Source organism: Hippoglossus hippoglossus, chromosome 10 (assembly GCF_009819705.1).
Source record: "Hippoglossus hippoglossus isolate fHipHip1 chromosome 10, fHipHip1.pri, whole genome shotgun sequence".
Classification (NCBI taxonomy): Eukaryota; Metazoa; Chordata; class Actinopteri; order Pleuronectiformes; family Pleuronectidae; genus Hippoglossus; species Hippoglossus hippoglossus.
Genome location: NC_047160.1, coordinates 16,232,704 through 16,254,209, shown reverse-complemented (window position 1 = coordinate 16,254,209; position 21,506 = coordinate 16,232,704). Strand labels below are relative to the sequence as shown.

The following is a 21,506-nucleotide window of genomic DNA, read 5'->3' as shown; positions in this document are numbered from 1 at the left end:
GTCAAACACTCAGCGGGAGGCTGAGAAGATTTTAAAGGGAAAGCTAATAAATGAAAGTGGGGCTCGGAGCTTGGTGTAGTGTCGACTGCACAAACTGAGCAATTAAAAGTCAGAAAAAGGAGAGAGACAGGGGTGCTGGGACGAAGAGTGATGGATGGATGGATGGATGGAGGGATGGAGGGATGGGCAGAGCTAGAGGAGTGAATGAACAAGAGGCAGGTGTACTCACACAGGCAGGCATCCTCGCCCTGTTACCACGACTACCTCCCTGCCTCGTTAGCTCCTCCGCCACGGTGACATTGCTACAGCCCCTTCTCCATGGTACTCGAGGGGGTCCAATCTCTACCCGTCTGCCTCCACTCTTTTTCCTCTTCCTCTTCTTTTTTTCAATTCCTCTTGAGCTTCTTTCCTTCCCCTCCCCCCTTTTGCTTCTCCCTCTCCCTCTCCTCCTTCCTCTGCTGCCCCTTTCCTCTCCCTTAGCGTCCTCCTCTGCTTCGCTTGTCCCGGTCCAGAGAGTCTCCGGTAAGGTCCTGCCGCGTCCTGCTCAGCGCACGCAGACAAGCACGCCTCTCTCCTCCTCTCTCACTTGCTCTCCAGCGGTCTGTTTACACCCACTCTCTCTCCCCCTGCACTCTTCCTGTTTCTCTTCACTATCTTCTCCTCTTCCTCAGTTGCTGCTATCTTTGTCTCTCCCCCTCATGTCTCACTGGAGCTGGGGGAAAAAAACCAGGGGGCGGCTTACACTCTGCTGAAGTGCAACAGCGGGACCAACAAAAGGATGGCAGTAAGAAGAAGAAGAAGAAGAAGAAGAAGAAGAAGAGGCAAAGCTGTGCAGCCAATGGAACGATAGGGAGGCAGAAAAGCAGCGCTGGAGACAAAGAGTCGAAATTGTGTGCAAGAGCACTGCAGACAAGAAAGAGGAGATGGAGAAGTGAGGGGAAACGCGCCCCCTCCCCCCCCCCACTCATTCACCCTCACCCAAGTACAACAGAGTGCTCCAGATTTAGACCTATGACTTCATCAATTCAAACCCACGTGCAGACACACACACACACACACACATACACACACACACACACACACACACACACACACACACACACACACACACACACACACACACACACACACACACACACACACACACACACACACACACACTCTCTCTCTCTCTCTCTCTCTCTCTCTCTCTCTCTCTCTCTCAGGGAAACGTGCACGCGCAACTCATGGGCGTTCACGTAGACAGACTTGCTGAGTGCTCCAGATATAGCATCATGACTTCATCGGGGGAGCAACGCACCCCCCCAACCCCCAAGCCCCCCCCCCCAGCCGTACCTGCTGAAAGGACGAGGGGGCTCATTCATATTGAATCAAGCTGAAGGAGAGAGAGAGAGAGCGAGAGAGCAAGAACATTCAGGACAAGGGGATGGGGAATATTCCTCAGATAGATGGCGAGAGAAAGAGGCAGCAGACGGAGAGAGAGAGACAGAGAGAGAGAGAAAGGGATGGAGAGACTAAAGGGAGCTCTACTTTGCAGGATCCTCCATGTGAGCATTCATGCATGCATTAGCTCACTATTCCAAATCCTACGCTCCCTGTTTCCTTTTCCTCGTTTTCCTTGTCTTCATTTTGCCTTTCCTCATTTACCAGCATCAGTCAAGTAGATTACCAGGCACTTCAAAAGGAAGGCGAAAGACTCATAATCAGAAGAAACTGTCAACACAGACCAACTAAGATGACGGCAGCATCTCACCAGTCTCCCCAGAGGAGAGCTTCTCCCAAATTGTTGCCACAAAGCTGGAAGTACACTGTTGTCAGAAGTATCATTATCTTGAATGAAACCCTTTTAATGCCATCAAATTTAACTCGTTATCAAAATCCAGAGGCCAAACCATGAAACAGACCAAAAGTACACTTAAGTATGTATACACCACCATCTGGTACCCGGTTGCATTATATCAGCTCTTTTGGATGTATAGTGCACTCTAGTGGCAGGTCTGAATAATTCCAACCTCTTATCTCGAATACACACATGCACAATCCTGACGGACGGTGAAACAATTTGCTGCATACATGAAAAGTGCATTGTGATCCCAGAGCACCACAACATCCTCTGGATCACTGGGTAATATCGCCACACATAAAGAGTCATGAGCCTGCAACCAAACACAGGCGATAAGACAGCAGGCTGCAGATTTTAAAGTGCTGGTGGGAGGAGAGGATGTCGTAAAAGAGGGAGAGGGAGAGAGAGAGGGATGGAGTGAGAGGGAAAGAAAAGGGGATAAGTGGAAGGGAGTTATCCTGGCCCGACCCTCCCCTCGTCTTTCCACTACACGCTTTATGCATTACTGCTGTGAGAGAGAGAGAGAGAGAGAGAGAGAGAGAGAGAGAGAGAGAGAGAGAGAGAGATGCTGAAAGTTTCTCAAACCTCTTCTTCCTCTTCCTCTCCCTCAATTTGTCACAGACACACACACACACACACACACACACACACACACACACACACAAACACACACACACACACACACACAGTTGACGGAAGGGGAGGGAGAGAGCGTAAGAGGGTGTGAGGGAGACTATATCAGCACTGAGGAGATAAAGAGGAAGAGACAAAGAGATTGAAAAAAGACATGGGCACAGAGAGAGAGAAATAAGACTTGGCGAGCACGACCAAGTGAGATCAAGCCTTTTTGCACAGATGCTATTTTAAAATCCATTTCCACCCAGTCCTTTAAAGGCTGATTACACTCGTCACGACCAGACAACTGCAAACCTCGTCTCATTTGTGTCTTTGCATCTTGTGACACATCTCCACATCTCCTTTCCTGTGTATTTTAAGCATATGCATACATGCAAATATGCATACATGTTTCATGCATGTAAAATTTTACATCAGCACTTATGTTTTCCAGATGCGCTTTGTGCGTGTGCCTGAAGTGCTCGCTCTACGGGTGGATGAAAACCCAGAGGGGTCCTTATCAATGAAGGCTTAGCTTGTCCCCTCCATTAGCAGCCGTGCTAGCCTCAGCACACTGTCAGCTCACAACCAGAAGAGGTTACGACCACGGGCGTCTGCCAAATGACTCGAAGCCCCGCAGGACCTCTGTGTGGAGCGGAACCACCGAGCAATGAGCATAATTATTGTGCTTTGAATGCAGTTTGTGCAAATATGCATCAAATAATAATGAGGCCGATTCCATTCTCTGGTGATTAGGTAAAACTCCTGATTCAGCTTCCAACAGCAAGAACATTCCACATGTGCAGTTCACAGTGTGTTACTAAATATGTGTTGTGTCTGTATCTTTGTAGTATGGTTTTAATGCTTTTTCCTTTTTTGCATCTCATTCAAATCCAAGAAACGACATTTGAGAGTTGATAAAACAGTTGGATCTGCCCATAAATCACAAAAATGCTATCGTGAAAGAATAAAGATGTTTGTGATCTCCACCTACCTGTCGTGGTCGCGGCCGACACCCCACACGCGGATGCTGCTGATTGGCTGAGAGTGAAGCAGGCTGTGATCGTCAGGGTCCACCAGGGTCAACATGCGGTCCTGAAGCACCAGCAGCATCCCTTTACCCTGTAGCACCACAAACAGACACTAAAGCTGGTGGGGCAGGACCATGTGAGGGACCAGAAGGTGATTCAAAACAGGAAATTAGAAAAAAAACAGCACTACTACTAGTCATGTAGTATGACGCTAATTATAATTATTTTTTTCAGATTTTTCTTTAACTTTAGTTTTTTTATGTGACATTATAAATAAACTTTTCAGGTCTCTAAAAACAACAAGCCAAAGAAATGAAATAAAAAATGTATTAGTTTGCTTCCAGCCAGGAGCTAAATTCCATTAAATATATAATATATATATAATATATAAGAATAAAACAAATGTTGTTCTTATGATTTTCTTTTCTACTAAAACATTAGCTACACTCCATGCTACCCACTGACCTCTCCCCAGACCCCAGCTGAGTCCCGGATGTCCCTCCTGCAGTACGACAGCTGCCTGATACAGTGGTGCACGGCCACACTGCTTCTCCCCTCGGACAGGTCCTGCTCAGCCATCTCCACCCAGCCCAGAGATCGCACTGGAAACGACTGGGTGGAAGACACAGAATCGTTTTGTTACACTAGAGAATTCAAGAGGTTGCTTTACTTCATCATCCATCAATTCATCCATTCATGGACTTTCCCTCTATCCAGTATGGGATACCCTAACCCTTCAATTTCCAACTGAGGTCTTCCCTTTGAAGTATTGTCTGTCAATTTGTTGTGAATGATAACACTGACTTTGGTAAAATAATTGCTGAAATTTCAAAATAGAGGCTATGATAAACTCTGACACGGTAAATAATTCAAGCAGTTGGATGATTAGACAGGTTGTGAATAAGTCTGATTATCCAAAACCACTTTGTAATAAATAACAACCTTCACAATGAACTATAAGGGAGGGAGCGTACCCCTGCCATGCTGATTGGCCTCTTTATAACCATATTGCATACACATCAGATACATATACCACCCACAGTTTTCTTCCAACTGCTCAGATTAAACTCAGGAAAAATATCGTCTCTTGTAGAGTTGAAAGGATTTTTTGTTACTTCACAGTAACTGAATGAAGATCAACCCCCTAAAAATAACTATTTTGATTCACTCATAGATATTAGCACTCTACTAAGTAATAGTAACTAATACTCTGCAGTTACAATAAACAAAACTAACAATGACCAAATACACAAAAACAAGATCCAAACTGATGCATATTATTATATATTAATTAAAATGTTAACCTCACTATACAATGCATTTTCAACTCATTACCAAACAAGATAAAAATATATCATATGTATATGAAGCCCCACATATTTACCTACTAACACATACAAAGCACAGAAAGTTCCTCTTAGATTCTAATGCTAATTGTATTGTGAGTGACAGTAACAGGAGCATCACAAGCTCACTACCACAGCAATAATGACTGGTTTGACTGGGAAAGACAACACATGAATATGACACTCTCACTATTTCTGTGTGTGTGTGTGTGTGTGTGTGTGTGTGTGTGTGTGTGTGTGTGTGTGTGTGTGTGTGTGTGTGTGTGTGTGTGTGTGTGTGGTCTGCCTCCAACACCAACACATACAAACACCCAATCACACACTTCACCACCTCCTTCTGTCTTCCACTGACCATAATATTCGGTTTGTGTTCCTTCCTCATTAAACTTTCAAGATCGGAGCTGAATTCTCACACTTCTCCCTCGTGTTTCTTCGTTCCTCGGAGGCTTTGGAATTTCTCAAGCTTTTCTTCCACTTGAATTTTTACAGTAAAACATCTCCAAGTCTCATTTCATGTCCTGTGAGATTTAGGTTTGTTTTGCTCAGCGCAGATAAAGTTAAAAATCGGACTAAACAGGATACGTGTATGTTGTACTTTTAGTTTGGGCATCAAAAACATGGTGATTAATTAAATAATGTCATTAATTAAAGATGTCATTTACAAAACATGGTGGAACTTGTTTGTATTCAAAAGGGTCCAAAATATGATGCCATTGAAATCCCCAATTCCATAAATGAATTATGTACGTGCATCATTGTCAGAGAAAATATTTCTCCTTCTTTCATTTTCAAGCTGAATCTAACAAAAGATGCATTTTTATCTTTCTATTGTTCACATCTTTCCACTTTGACTTTCCCTGTGAGCTCTGGTCAAGCATTCCTATACCTTCCACATGGGGGCAGCAAAGAATAGTTTGCCTGAAAACACATTCACCACAAGTCACCTCCCACAGTCACCACTGAGTGGCACTGCAATGAATGGAGAGAAAGAGAGGGAGGAGCAGATGCTAGTGAGCAGGTTCATTGTCTCAGTGCATATAAATATAAATAAAGCCTGGTGACCTCCTTTCTTTAACAAATACATGATCTAACACACATTAGATGTTATACATAGCAACAAAGGGTTATTGGCAGTATAGCATGTTACTGATTCTGAGAAACATTTGAATTTATGCAGAGTTTGCAAAAACAGCTGATTACTGAAGTGGTAGTAGCTGAAACATCACAGAAAAAAGGTTATTCCTTCATCCTGCAGGATTTCCCTCACAATGTAAAATCGTGGGCCTTGTCTGTGATTGTAGCTGCTTCTAACTTATTAGCAAACTTTAAAGGTCCAGTGTGTAAGATTTAGGTGAAAGGGATCTATTGTCAGACATTTTATATTGAGTAATCATAGTGATGTTTCCACTTGTTTCATCTAAATTGTACAAATTGTTGTTTTCTTAACCCTAGAACTGGCCCCTTATATTTATATACTGCCGCCAAGTTTTTTACAGTAGCCCAGACTGGACAAACTAAACACCTTTTGAGTTTTTATGACAACTGTGGTAGCCTTAGCACAGGTTCTCTTTCATGCTTGGAAGGGAGGGTGAGGTGAGGGGTATTCAGCTGCAACATGCAACTTACCCAATTAATAATGATGACTTAGTTATTTCAGGCAGAAATATTTGTATGTATGCCCGTGTTATTTATTGTTGTATTGATCTTACCATTGCCTCTTCATTGGGGAAAGTACTGTTGAGGTCCACTGTCTCCAATTGGGCTGGAGGGCTGCAGGGTAACATCAGACATAACAAATAGTTACTGTAAAGTCAAATTTCACAACAGCTAGACATATATCACTACATGAAAAAGCATCATGGCTCAGGAAAAACTAGAATGACACTCTGCTGTAGAGTATGTGTGTATTACTTGAGTTTAAGTGAAGCATAGCGGAGGGTGGCTCCCTCGAACGCCTTCAGACTGGGATCTGGATAGACTGGATAGTCCTTCAGCTCCTGGAGAAAACCGACAGATATTCAGAGAGACATATTAAAAACGTCCGATCCTGATTAAACCAACGTATCTGATCTCATTTGCATTGTTATAACCACAGAGGGGACAGCTCATATGTGAGATATTCATCTATGTTGAATATTCAACTGAGACTGTACAGAGACACTGTGGTGAGCAAATTTCAATTTAATAAGTGCAGCAGTGAAAGCAGAGATAGATCAAGATCACCATCAAGCTTTTAGAGGGAAATGGAGACTGAAATGTTACTCAGATGAAGCAACGCTAATAAGATTTTGTAGCTTTCATGGTAAAAACCTCAGCATCAAAATAAAGGACCCCATAAACAAAATCTATTTCAACCTTCACGGAGAGAGACTATTTCAACATGTGGATAAATTTGGCTGAGTGTCGTACTTTGGCTGTGCAGGTGGCGGCGTTGAGCTTCGGTCCAGAAGAGGTGACATCATATGAGGGGGTGGAGGAGGAGGAGGAGGGGCAGGAGCCGGAGGGGGAGGGGACGGGCTCCACCGAGCTGTCAGATATCAGACTGCTGGGGCGCTGTGGGAGAGACGGAGGCATACATTTAGAGGAACAGAGAGATGCAGCATGAGAGAACCAGAGACGGAGAGAGAGAGGATGGAGGGTACTTCATTGATCACCAGCTGCCTCCAATATATTGGGCTGAGATTGTGTATTTGTAATTCAAACCATCAACATTTGAAATTAGGGAGGTTCATTTGGCTTCACTTTTTGGAGACCTGTCATGTCGTCCATCTTTATATACAGTTCATGTTTTATCTACGTAGGGAGCAGGACAGATTCCCATGGTTATAATTTTATACATAAGAGTGGAAGCAGATGTTACAGAGAGTCACTCAAGTCACTCAACTTCAAATGTTTTATAACAACATGTGTAGAGCAGCTCTGAGAGAAATTAAAGAACATGTCCACAGTGTGTTTCATCACAGGCTGGTGAGCTGAGATGTGCAGGAATTCTACTTTCTTACACAACCCTGAGCATTTAGTATTATAAATAATAGACTTCTGCCTGATCAAAAACACATTCTCTTATAGTTCCTGTATTTAAAGTGACCATGTGACTTTATCTTCATTAATGTTGCATATTGCATGAGACAAAACAAGCTTCAGCTTTACTAAAAAACAAACCTGAACCTATGTAGCCTACAAAGTGTGTTAGATCTGCGGGTCTTCTCACCTCGATGGGTGGCTTGAGGGAGTCCTGTGATTCCTGTTGTGGGTCACGCTCAGTGTCAGGCTCGTCGTCAGGAGAGGTATGTTGGTTGCCAGAGGCAACGGGTCGGTGGTACTGCGTGGTGCCGGTGGGGATGTGCCAGAAATAGACCTCTGATGAGTCCGAGATCTCCCGCCAGCCTGGGGGCAGGTCACCCTCGCTCCATACATCTGCTGATGGATGACAGCGGTACACAAACACATATTGAGCCTGAGTCTTTCACACAAACACAGACATATGCATGTCATATGCACAGGCGGGTTCTGCTGAGACACATTTAACCATAACATATGCACATACAAAAGGCTCTTTATATACACACACACACACACACACAGGGAGAACACGGTCATTTTCAGAGATGGTCAGTCTGTCCCTACTTAGTTTCTGTTGTAATAACAACTCATCCTCTGTATTAAGATCCAATGGGCTTCAGACCCCCCTCCTCTCTCTGCTGGTTTATTTGTTCCCTGTCTGATTTCTAATATTTGGTCTCCACACACACTCTCTAACTAATGCTTTGTCGTTCATCCTTGCCAGTGTGTGAAATACGCAGTGGCAATTGGGGGGTCCCCCCTACCTAGTTCTCCAGTGTTATGCTGAAGTACCCTCCCCGCATCGTAATCTGACCCCTCCTCCAAAAAGAAATAAATAGAATATGTTCAATATTGATTATTATATTTTGATTATTTTGACGATCTCCACATCAATGCACTAAGGCTTGTGTGGTAAAAAAAACCCTCTGATTATAGCCTTTACAGTATCCTGGGGGATAAATAATCTTTAAAATATTTTTTCCAGAGACCACTCAGAATTTCACCACTAACAAATTCCAGCTCTGCTTATTTTCTCTTTCCACTTTCACACCATTCTTTCTGCAGTATCCTATCCCTCTGTCCCTGCTTCTCACTCCCTGCATCATAAGGGGGCCTTAAAGGTTCCTGCAGTGTTACTGGCTTTTGGTAAATTTCCAGATCAGACAGTGTGTCGGCAGTAGAGAGGGGGAGAGGGAAAGAGGGGAATGAAAGGAGGTGTGCGATAAAGGATGATTAAAGGCTGTCGAGCAGACGAAAAGACAAACACACTCATATCCAACCTGTCTCCTTGGGAGTCTGAGGAGACGGCGTCTCCTGGGACAGGGTGGTCCAGCTGGAGTCTTCATCCCCTGATGGAGTTTCAGGAGTCAGGTCCATTCTTAAGCCCACTTTGGGGAGTCCAGTCTCATGTTCAGGATCCGGCAGAGGAGGGGGCGCTCGGCTCCTGGCAGGGGGGCTCCTCTCTGCAGCTCGGGCCTGTTTAGGGGAGGAAGGTGGGTACTGTTGCAGGAACTGGTTCTCATTGTTGGGGTGCAACTCCACCTTGATCACCCGGGGCTGGGAACTGCGGGGGGGTTTTGCAGGACTGCGTGCGACAGTCTGAACCTGACCACAGAGCTCCCCTCTGACCTGGGCTGGAGCCTGGTTCTGGAGGGGGTTGAGGTTGTCTGGGATCCACTCTGGGCTGCTGGTGGAAGAGGAGGAAGTGGAGGAAAGCGGGGCCTCCACCACCACTGGTAGCAAGGGCTGTCTTATGGTAGGTGTGGGGTCATCTTCCTCTTCCTCCTCCTCCACCACTGGCTCCACTTCTTCCCTCTCTTCCGGGCAGGTCTGCTTGCTGCTCGGCTTCTCCTCCTTCTGACTCTCCCTCTCTTTGGCAGGACTAACCTGCTCCTTCTCTGGAGACGGCTGTTGCTTCTTCTCCTCCTGCTCCTCCTTGTTTCCCCAGTTGAAGTCTAGATCCAAGCCCTTCCCATGGTACTCCAAGAAGCTCTTGGTGCGTCTACGGATCAATGACTGCTGTGAGTTCTCTTTCTCCAATTCTAGCCAATCAGAAGTTGGGTTATTAAGGAGATCATTGTGTATTTTGCCCTCTGTATTAGCCCTGCTGAGTTCCAGCTGCTGGGTCTCAGCTCGTCTCTGCATGTTGGCTCCGTTCTTGGCCAGCTTGGGGTTGGTTGCATTAAACAGCGAGGAGGAGGAAGAGGAGGAATAGAGGGCTGAGCTGGAGGAGGACTTGGTGGGGAGGCCCCTCCCTCTGGTCGCGGGTTGGTTTTTAGACGACAAGTTGTCACTGATCCCCATGGCGCTCCGCACGCTGGTCATTGCGTACCTCTGACGGCTCTTCGGCAAAGTGGACGAACTTCCGGTCTCCATGGACTCCTTAATGACATCACGCCCATGCAACTGGTTGTACGACGAACGATTGGCCAGACCCACGTTGGAAGGAGAGGAGCCAGAGCGGGAGAGCGGAGGGGTTTGAACGGACATCATGGCCGATTGGGAACACACTGCTGTGATACAGCTGAAGGGAGAAGAGACATCAGAAACCATTTCACCGTGTTTAACCTGATGTAGCAGCAACACATTATAGCCAGATCCTATTTTATATTAGTGTCATGGTCAAAATTATTGTTGAATTCATCCAAATTAACCAATTTATGTACAAACAAAACTGTTTAATGAAATGTCCATGGTGAACAAATGGGATGAAAATGAAACAAAAGGAAACAAAAGTTGAATAATAAAACACAGAATGCACAACAGACACACTTATTTGATGATGAATACAAATTTGTTAAAAAAACGATTTGCTAATGAATGATGGTTTTACGGCATAAAGACCAGAGAGCTGCCAGAAGCTAAAGAGCTATTAACAAAATACATAACAACACCAACGGCTGCAAAGCAATCGCCAAAGATCTCTCTTGTTTAACAGTTGGTAAAGTTATTAAGAAGGTTCACAGTCAGGAACTCAAAGTTGTAAGCCAGCCCTGTTTATAGGTAACTAAATTATTGAAATGAGGAAAAGATGATTGTAACTACAGTAAAACATGGAGGAGGTTCCATCGCGCGGTAATTCTGTTTTTCTGCCTCTGAAACTGGAGGCACTGAAAGATTAGCGAACGCAATATGTTGCCCCGTGTCAGAACACTAGGTTGGACACGAAGGTCTTGGGTCTTGGGAGAATGGCCCCAAGGTGCAGCATATGGCTGAAGAGGAAAATCTAAAGTCCTGATTTAAATCCTCGTTGTGTAAAGTAACCCGTTACCTAAAATGCTCCCCTGACATCACTGTAGCCTGAGCTGCCTGGAAAAATCCACTGATCCATTTCCTGACTGTCTGTTTTGCTGAGTCAGAGTGGAATCATTCACTTCCTCCTTGTGGTTGAGCTTCTTTTAAGCCCACTTATCTCTGTAGCTGGCTAATGGTTGGTCACTGTGTTATTCACAGGGAGGGTTAGAATACTCCCTCAGTATATCGCATATCAGAAAATGTAATATAATACAGTGTTGTTTTGGGGGTTTTACAGCCACACATGAAGCTGATGAAACACCTCGCAGGGTCGATGCAGATTCTTTTCCAGCCTCTCACCCTCACACCATACATAAGGTGTCGGTGTTGACGTGTTCAAAGAAGAAACACTCCACCAGGGTCCTGGAGCTGGAATGCATTTGCACGATGTTGGTTGTGAGTCAGAGCCTGGATGTATTCACCCAGGACTGACATTCACAGCTGGGGCTGAGCAGCACAGCCTGGTCTGAGGGGAGGAGAGGTGGCAGCCTGCTCCCGCTGACTGGAGCTACACCGCGTCTCTTTTATCTCTGGGTGGATTCACTTTTGAGATGTTGAACACAAACAGAGGAAGAGAAACTAAAACAGCGGCAGAGACCCATTTCGATCGTAACACCAGGCAGGCACATGTTTGGGTTGCATTACTTCTGTTTTTGACCGATTTAATTAAGGCTACGACCCTGTGGAAAGCTGGCAGACCAGAAATGCAGGTAGAAGAACAAGCCCAGGCCGCAAGCACATAATGTATAAACATCCTTTCACCCAGTCACGCAAACCTCAAACAATGCTGCAGTCATCATCAGAACCTTTTCTTAGAAATATGGAAAACACACACGCAGCAGATTTCAAAGCACGACAAGGTCTTGGGAACAGACGGTGGTGGGATTTGTGGCAAGAGCAGAATCCCTGGGCAGTGCACTTTGCCTGTGCGGGGCCCCTATCTGCCCTCCGCTCCCCGGGTGGCAGTCGTGTTGTCCCTCCGTCACTGAGCCAGGCAACCACAACAACTTGTTTGTGCTGAATCTGCGCTCACGCTCTCCAGGCCTGTGACTCGCAACACAAACACGGGGTCAACAGGTACAAACTATACCTGCACAGAACCGCACTGACGACCAGCACACCAGCCCTCCTCGAGCCCTCAATGGCACTATTGTCCGTTTTCAAAAAAATATTTTCCGTTTCATTGGCTTTTACCATCCTCTGCAGGGTCAAACTGATTTTTGCATTAGAATTAGTCTGATCGTGCCAAAAGATGCCTTGGCACAAAGCTAAAAATCCTCAAAAACAGACACAAGCCTCACAACAACAAACTGTGCCTGGAGCCACTGAATCTGAAAATCACAGCACGTTTCATGACTCAGAGGATGAATAACACGTCCTGGTACAACCCCCCCCAAAAAAACTGTGATAAACAAACAGCACTTCATCTCATCTCCCCATCGTCTCCTTCTTCTATTTACCTCGGTGTACACGGCGGCCTTTCCTTTCTTTCCCCCCCCAACCAGGTCTCAGCATGGTTAAGGTGGGGGGGCGAAGAGAGGATGCGAGGGAGAGAGGGGAGGAGGAAGGATGGTCATTCGATGGGCGAAAGCGAGGAGAATGACACAGCAGTTTGCAGGACAGTCGCCCCAGGATTAAACGGTTGTCCTGAATACTACAATAAATCTGTTGTGCTCCGATACAGCAGAGGTCATTCATGAGATGCAGATTTCAGCAGCATGGCCACAGGACGACAGCGACACAATGAAACAGTTAGTATTGTTGTTGCCAGTTTTGCTATAGAAAACTACAGATGTATACTTGCATGGTGATAAAGGATGAGACTTACAGTTCTCTATTTCCTGAAGCAAAGGTGTCAAAACATGATCCATGTCTCACCTTGTTTACAGGGTTCACAGATGGGGCCGTTTTCAGCTGAAGGTCGCCTGAAAAGGAAACAAGAGATTCTTGTCACTTCACAGCTTCCACTGAGGCATCATCGCAACCACGTCCAGGTCTTGACAGAGTGAGATCTGAGGCCTGTCCGGAGGAAACCACCCTTCACATCCACACACCCCCTCCGACCCGCTGCTTCACCGGAATGAAATGCAACAGATGAAAGCTCGGGCAGAGCAGGAGGATGAACTTGAAAGAAGTGGATGATGTCATGGGTGGAGTAGCCCCCTCGCCTCCTGCTGCCTCCTGACGGAGCTGAACTCCCTCAGCGGAGCATCTGGCTGTGAGATCATCTTTTTTTTTACATCTCTACCGTGACGCCCAGCTGCCTCCTCCACAGACAGCGGCAGCATCCAGACACCTCTCCGGCTCCATCAGCACCGCGGCACTGGGAGGGGAGCTCCATCTATTTACATCCACTCACCGCTTCGCTCAGCCTCCGGGCGTCTGCGCCTCCGCGACGGCAAACACACCCGCACGCACACGCACGCTAGTGGAGCAGGAGCGACGTCGACAGCCGCTTTTCAAGAGGCGGTGCGCCCGTAGCTGCAGCCGGGCCAACCCGCATCGGTTCACATCACAGCACGACGCCCCGGCTCGGTGCTCGCTGTGCGGCCAAGCTGCGCGTCCTCTCTGCGCCACAGGATCCCGGAGCTCCTCACCGCCGAGCCCCGCTCAGCCAATCACAGGCGCGGACGCAGCACGCTCGGCGCACGAAGAAGACGCAACCATAATAAATCTGCCGGTGTTGTTTTTTTCCAACTCAGGTAATGAAGTCACACATCATCGGGGTCTTACGTCATGCAGGGGGGTCTGCAGAAGCATGAATGGTTTGCAGTGATACACGTGTGTGTTAAATGCATATGACTTTGTATTTGTTATGTTGATGTGTAATCATTTGTGGAATTGTTTTAATTGGTAACACGTTTATAGTCTTCTACTAATTAGAATGATTGCTGTTGTGAATAAAGAGAGATACTGCTCATCAATGAATTTTAATATTCATTACAAAGTAAACAGTCATTTTAGTTGTTTTTTTTTTTAACTCAACATGTGCGTTTAACAGTAGAACATCTTCCTCACAGTGCATTTGGTTTACAGGTTGGACACATTTATTTTTCCATCCTCTTCAGGTCCTCCTCCATGGCTTTGACAGCACTGACCCACAAACTATCACTGAAGGTTCAAATATGACATTAATGTAAAGCACTAGAATCCAGCTGAAGGCACCGAGAAAGCTTTTGACCCACTGCAGGTTAGATTACAGGGAAGCTTATTCATTATCATTGGACACATATGTTGTCACACGTATCCATACATAACCCACAATACATTAACATGTCAACACTTGCATACTTAAAAAAGGTATAAAATCTTTTCACTCAAATCCAGACTTCACATTATTTACAAATCTAAACACCTCGACCTTTCCCCTCTGTGAAGTAACAGTACATTCCTCAGTTTGGCCTGCGCTGGCTCAGGGGCAACTATCCAATCCCCACAGTCCACTGGCAGATTCCTCCCTCTGTGCTTTGGGGATGGAAGTGAAGAGGTGTGGACGAAAGTAGTGGCGGGACACACAGGCTCCCGGTGCTCCAGGAGTGAGGCAGGAGGGGAAGGGTGGCGTGGTGACTGGTGGCGGGGGGGCCACGAGCGGCCAGAGTGGCGAACGGCTGCTGGAGCAGACGATCGGCCACAGAGAAGACGGGCGCTGAACGGATGGAGCGTAACACTGCATCTTCAGCTGAAGAGGAGAGGGACACAAGGGAAATCTATTGCTCAGTCTCACAGATATTATCACTGCTGTCTGGGCTCATTAGAAGCTTCAGTGTCAGTGACTAATGCAAATGCTTTTCTTTCCAACAGAGAATGTGTGCTTACATTTTATGTATCTGTCTTTAGGAGGCGTCAGTAAGGCCTCAGCCTGCTTGTTGCCTGCCTGAGCGGCTCGTTTGTAGAATTCAATCGCTGCCCCCAGGTTCTGCTGCACCCCGAAGCCGCTCTCGTGACACTGACCCAGGAACAGCAGGGCGGTGTCATCCTGAGCACAAAACAACACATAGGACTTAAGCTATTTGATCTTCGAGAATGAGGATGACTGATATATTACATAGGGAGGTTCTTTGTCTCAGAGATAAAGCCATTGATAAAACCCGAGAAGGATCTAGAAGTGAACTCACCCCGTTCTCTGCTGCCATCTGCAGGTATTGGACAGACTTGCTCTCGTCTCTCACTGGCTCCTGACTGTAGACTGATGCGAGGCAGAGCTGAGCCTGAAGAGGGACGGAAATAGAAAAAGGAGGGAGGTGGTTTTCAATAAAAGGTGAATTAACATATTTTCTTAACTCTGGATTCCTTATTTACACTAACAGCAACCCAGGATGGATAATGGCAATAAATAACTTACTTTATTATTTTCGTGACATACAACACTGCATAAGAAGTTTCCTTTCATGACTTCTACCTTAGTGAGTCCAGCTCCAGCAGCTTGTTCCAGCAGGTCAATGGCTGTGTTCAACTCCTCTGAACCCTGATGCCCCCTGCTGGTCAGGAGCAGCTTTGCATAGCGGTACTGAGCCTGTGTGTGACCGCCGGCTGCTGCCTGCCTGTAGTAATACAGAGCCTGGAAAAAAGAAAACATTGTCTCAAGATTTATGAAGAGAAAAGAAGAGTAGGATTAAGCACTAAAGAAAATAAAGTGTGCTGTCTGGATCCTCACCTTCTCTTTGTCCTGGCTGACTCCTCTTCCTTTCTCATAGCACACACCGACATTAAACTGGGCTTTGTTGTAACCCTGCTCAGCTGCAGCTAGAAAGCAGCTAAACGCTTGGTCGTAGTTTCCACTTTTGGCACTTTCCAGACCTGATACAAATGCAGAGATGAACATATTAGCTTAGGCAAGAAAATCATTTGAAAAAAGAATGTAATGAAATAAACAGCACAGTAACAACAGAGTTAATGAGACATGTGGTTGGTTTTAAATAGTTTATCTTGAGTAGGAATCAATGTGTAAAAATGATTTGGTGTTTGACTGTCAGTAATTACCTATGATGTTGAGGGTGACAGAGACGCTGCTGTCTCCAACATGTCTGAGGTTCTGTGTTGCTCCTGCCAGCCTCTCCTCGTCAGACAACACGTCCTGCAAACAGAAGGAGATAAAATCAACAATAAAGATTAAATGACAAGCCGGTCAATCCTTTGCAAGAAAAAACAAAATGCTGTTGATTTATTTTAAATATCCCCTGGACAAGGTAAAGGAAGCGGACTCTCACCTTCTCATTAGCATCTTTAGCCTCTGTGTTGTTTTGACTGGCATCATTCTGCAGAAGATGGGATGCTGACAGATGTGATTCCTCTAAATCTGGAAAGAAAAACACATTATATATAATATGATAACAAGAAAAATACTACTTTTTAATAATCTTTCAACTATGACAAGCAAAGACAACAGAACAAACCAGGTATGGGTGAATCGTGGTTGAGGACTGCCCTCTGGTGGTCAGAGGTGGAGCTGTGATCAGTCAGATTGTCACTGCTGCTGTGAAGTCTAGCGTCACCTGAACTGCTGCTGCTGCTGCTGCTGCTGCTCTGAGCTGCAGCCTGATCTTGGCTCTGTCTCTCTGGCAACACCTCCAGGCACAACAAACTGTTGCTCCCCCTGGGCAGGACATCACTCCGGGATACTGTACAACCCAGAGACAAGCAACAAAACAGAGTCAGGATTCAAATTCAAAAGAAAAATAATAGTGATAGATGGGCAAATGCCTCATATGTTCATTTATTCAGTGGGTAAATCCATCAGAGAGGTTACACATTTGTAAAAAGGAAACCATCAGCACTCACAGATCTCCAAAAGGATGCGGTAGCCAAACTTATTCAGCGAGGAGGGGGCTGTCAGGGCTCCAGGCGCTGGACTGGGTTCTGTGCCTGAAGAGAACTTAGAGTGGATCCTCCTGCAGATCTGCACAAACAGAGCCGCTGCTGCACCCTGCACAGAAACATCAGTTTCAATGTCTAGTCGTGGCAATAAGGATGTGCATTGGTGCTCCAGTGTACTAACAGGTAATCCTCAGTTTATAGTGTTAACATGGACACAAAAAAACAAAAAACAAAAAAACAAAAAAACAAAAAAACAAAAAAAACCTAACCCCTAGCTTTTCTATTTATCTATGAGTGTTGTCAGTTTTTCTATTTATATCAATTTAATAAAAATAGCTTTCAAATTGTGACTCTACGCAAGTCCATCATGCAATATGTGTTTGATCAGTCTGGACTGTTAAAAGAGAGTAGCTCCCAATATGTTTCTAACAATAACAATTGTGATAAACTGATGCCATCCAAAATATAATACTGGACAAATATCGTGTATCGGCGATCGCCCCATCTATTGCTGTTGCACAGTTATACGTTATTTTTTAAATCTAGGTCACCCGCCTTGAGAATTTAACTTGGTGAATAAATAACCAGTTAAGTTCAATTCAAACCCTGGATGAGCCTCCGTCCCCAAAGTTGCAGGATATATCAATTTGAGCCAGAATGATGCTATAAATAACCTTACTGAGGCATTCATGCTAGTAGGATTAGCAACGTGACCTCTGCTCAGGCTCATATTGAGTCATCACAGGCCATGTGATCTAGGCTGTGGACGAACAAGAAGAAGAGACTTGAAAACTTGCATTTAACCATTCAACCGAGCAATGTGTAAGCACACTCAGCACAGGCAGGTGGACGGTAACCAGCATCAAGAGGGCTGCTGGCGCAAGCACAGATGTCATTAGCCACAGTCGGCAAACCAACATGACTTTGTTTATTCCAGTTTTTCAGATTAATTACCTCGACTGTGTAATGAGCTGAAAATATTTTCACATTTCTGAAAATAACAAAGATGTCTAACGTAGTATTTAGTTCTCTTGCTTTGCACAGTCCCAGCCACAACCAGAGCAGTGACTAATTGACAATGAAGCCGTCTTTAGTGGTTCCTGTCTGATTGATTGGTACTGAAAAGCAACAAGACTAAAATCTGTGTGTGTGTGGTTGTGCAGACAAATCATTTAATAGCAGATCTTATCACCATCTGTTTGTTTATCTGGAAGCTTCAAGTGGAGGCGTCCTTCATCTGACCCCATCAGGCTCTTTTTCAAATATCTGTGTCTGACAGATGTTCAGTCTGTTTTTACATCTTAGTGCTTATTAAAGATCACACACGTTCACATATATCAGCCACCCACCCCCTGCTGAACAGATGGGTAATTATGTTGGTTGTGTATTTAGATTTCAAGATGTAACTACAACAGACGTACCCATCCCACAGCATCCAGCACAGTGTAATGTGGAAGCTCAGTGTAGCCAAACTGGAAGGTCCTCTGTTTCTTCCTCCTCTCTCCATCCTGCTCGTTCTGAGAGCTGAGAGAAAAAACAGCTTAAATTACATCTAACAATGTCATTTCTGTTCCCATCTCCAGTCTCTTATCTAAAAGCATCAAAGAAATACTGTTTTAAGGCAGATGTCTTTGTTTCCGTTCTTTCGACGAACCCTGTTCATACACACTGCAGATGCTGCTGGATGATGCAACCAGCTGAAAATGTTGCCGAGAGTGTATTACAAGGAGAGCAAGGGTTCAAAGAAGGGGTAAAGGAACGAGAAATCATGAGGACAGTGTAGGAGGTTTGACCTTAATTCTAAGGGCCTCTTTTCATCAGCTGATTATATGGCTGGTGGTTTGACAGCAGAGAAGGCAAGAGATCAAAGTGACGCTCAAAAACCTTTGTTTTCAGACATGGGCATTATCTGCACAGCAAAAACTAAAAGGAAAAAGATGAAATCACCTGCTGTCAGAGGAGTGTCGAGAGGTGGAGAGGACAGTGGAGCTGTTGAAGACCTCATCCTCCACGTGGTGGTTCTGCGGCAGTCGCAGGGAGGTGCTGCCATGGCATCGATGCAGCACTGAACAGAGAAGCGGTGGGATGATAAACACAAAAGAGATTAGAATTTAATGAGGGAGGGAGACATTTGACGGCTTTTGCAGAGGTGGTAAGAACATAGGTAATGTGATTTGACTGTGGAACAACACACTGGAATGCATTAAAATAAATTTCATTGTCACTATAACAAAGACTGTCTGGGTAGCTACTGTAAAGACAAAGGTAGTTTTACAGAGAGATACTAATTTCATATACAGTGGGGTCCAAAAGTGACCACTTTTCCATAAGTTAATTAAGTTTCCATCTAAATTGATAAGTAAATCCAAGCCAATAAGTAATAAAAGACATCCATCCAGACAGGTGTATAAGAATTGGTCGATGATAAATTAAGAAATGAAGTTCAGACAGAGACAGATTGATTTGAAATCCCAAATACTACCTATACAATGTCTTGCAAGTCCTGATATTAATATTCTTATTATTAAAACAGATACCAACAAAAAGTAATCTATCACGTTGAACAATCTTCTTTGGGCTGTGCAGGAATGACCTCTTCAGAGAATCCACATAATGAACCTAGTAATGAACAATAAAAGCTGTCTGGTGTTTGAGCATGCCTGTAAATAAAGAGTTGTCTAAAAGATATGCTGCATGTTTGGCAATTATTTGGTTGTAACTATAATGTATTCAATAATAGTCATTCATAAATCATGACACATTGCTTTCTGTAAGATGTTGGTAAAAACTACTTTTAACAATTTCCAGTATTAATATCTGTATTGACATTGGAGATCCAGACCCAGGTATTACTTGCTATTGGATTAAAAATACATTTTATGTAATGGCCTATTATCTGACAAATAATGGTGCTAAGACCGGGCGATAAGGCCAAACATTACATTAAGGTAAAATGTTCAGTCTTTATTGATAATTATCATGATAAATGAATAATAAAATAATAAAACAATAATACCGTCAAATTATATATTGAACCTTTGTTTTATTGCTTGTGATGGAAATTTGATTGTATACATTTTCGATACGATAACTTGAATAAGAACAATAACTTTATTTGTAGAGCACTTTTCAAAACAAGTGTCAAAGGGCTTTACAACAATCGATAATAAATTCACAAACAATCCGAGTAAAAATTTAAATAAGATAATAAAGTCATATCACAATAAAATAATCTTACTCACTATATCACAAGTTAGTGTTTATAATCCCTAATGATATCTATATATATCTATATATATATATCTATATATATATATATATCGATATATATATATATATATATATATATATATATATATATATATAGATATATAGATATGTGTGTAATAATAATGTCTTTATATTGAATTTAAAAGTTTTCACCAGCTCTATTTTAGTCGAGGAAAGCAAATTCAATGGTTTTAAACTCATGTGAATAGTGGCAGGTGTGTGCAGTTATGTGTGTGTGTGTGCGTGTGTGTGTAAGCGTGTGTAAGTGTGTGTGTGTGTGTGTGAGAGTGTGTGTGTGTGTGTGTGGACTCCATTCACTACCAAACAACTACCATCAGAAACAACATGGCAGCCTGTACAACACTCTTCTCTCACCTCTGCCAACCAAACTCTGGACTCTCCACATGCTTCTTCTTCCTCAGCGGGTGTAACTAGCGACTTATGTCCGAGGACGAGGAGGCATATTCGGGGTCGTCTGACGGGTCGTCCCGCCGCAGCGGCCGGTTCCGGTGCTGCGGTCACTTCACAAACATGAAACCAGTCACGAGTTTGTGTCCGAACAGAACCGGAAGTGATGCAAACGAGAAGGTTTGAAAAAGGTGGTGTGCAAACTCACAGCGCCACTGTGCGGCATGTGGGGGGATTACAACTCAATAACTGCTCAGTGTGGGTAGAGGTTAAATTTCAGTGGAAAAATAGGATGTTGGATTAAGAAAATAAAATACTATGTTTTATGTTTTTATATTTTATGAAGAGTGTAGAGATAATACTTTTTGTGTATAAAAGTGTAGCTTCTGTTATGTTTAGGTTTGGTTGGTTTATATTTACCTCTGACCTCAGAAAAACGCCTAACAAGGACATTCTCCTTATTTGTACTATGGGACTGTCAGACTTTAAATATCATCAACAATGTTAAGAGACAGCAAATTTGATGTTATGTTACATTACAAAAAAATAACCCAAAAACCCAGTAAATGTAACAGTATCAACTCACTGATGGAGCTCCACACCACACTGCCCTATTTCATTGGAGATAGACTACTGCATAAATATGAAACTGTATTTTGAAAATGACATTTCATATCCAGGACACACTTTGCAATTTGGTATCTCTATTTGGTAACATTTTGCAGAAATGCTAAGAAATGAATACCTGAAGGAATACGTTTCCGAATTTCTGAAATACGTCCATCATTTCTAAAATCAATAATTTGTGGAGGTTCAGCTTAC

General features: G+C 44.1%; 2 protein-coding genes across 13 annotated transcripts in view; both read right to left on the bottom strand.

Moving 5' to 3' along the window:
• Positions 1-13,963, bottom strand: part of LOC117769783 (amyloid-beta A4 precursor protein-binding family B member 2) — a 34,029-nt gene extending 20,066 nt beyond the window's left edge. For 2 of the 12 annotated variants that reach the window (XM_034598906.1, XM_034598909.1), the window contains exons 1-9: positions 13,552-13,963; positions 13,021-13,117; positions 9,179-10,411; positions 8,047-8,255; positions 7,245-7,388; positions 6,747-6,832; positions 6,545-6,605; positions 3,955-4,101; positions 3,453-3,580 (exon numbers count right to left, since the gene is read on the bottom strand). In XM_034598906.1, coding sequence (XP_034454797.1) covers positions 3,453-3,580; positions 3,955-4,101; positions 6,545-6,605; positions 6,747-6,832; positions 7,245-7,388; positions 8,047-8,255; positions 9,179-10,411; positions 13,021-13,063 — 2,051 coding nt within the window. In that variant the 5' untranslated portion in view covers positions 13,064-13,117; positions 13,552-13,963. The other 10 variants (XM_034598918.1, XM_034598919.1, XM_034598913.1 and 7 more) reach the window with 9 other exon arrangements.
• A 143-nt stretch (positions 13,964-14,106) lies between these two features.
• On the bottom strand, positions 14,107-20,834 carry dele1 (DAP3 binding cell death enhancer 1). The gene is made up of 12 exons (XM_034598924.1): positions 20,652-20,834; positions 18,954-19,071; positions 18,428-18,530; positions 16,971-17,115; positions 16,586-16,810; positions 16,400-16,488; positions 16,173-16,266; positions 15,847-15,989; positions 15,592-15,750; positions 15,308-15,400; positions 15,009-15,168; positions 14,107-14,871 (listed from the first exon to the last, which is right to left on the bottom strand). The coding sequence occupies exons 1-12, from the start codon at positions 20,680-20,682 to the stop codon at positions 14,615-14,617; spliced, it is 1,617 nt and encodes a 538-aa protein (XP_034454815.1). The 5' UTR covers positions 20,683-20,834; the 3' UTR covers positions 14,107-14,614.
• Between the last annotated feature and the right edge of the window lie 672 nt (positions 20,835-21,506).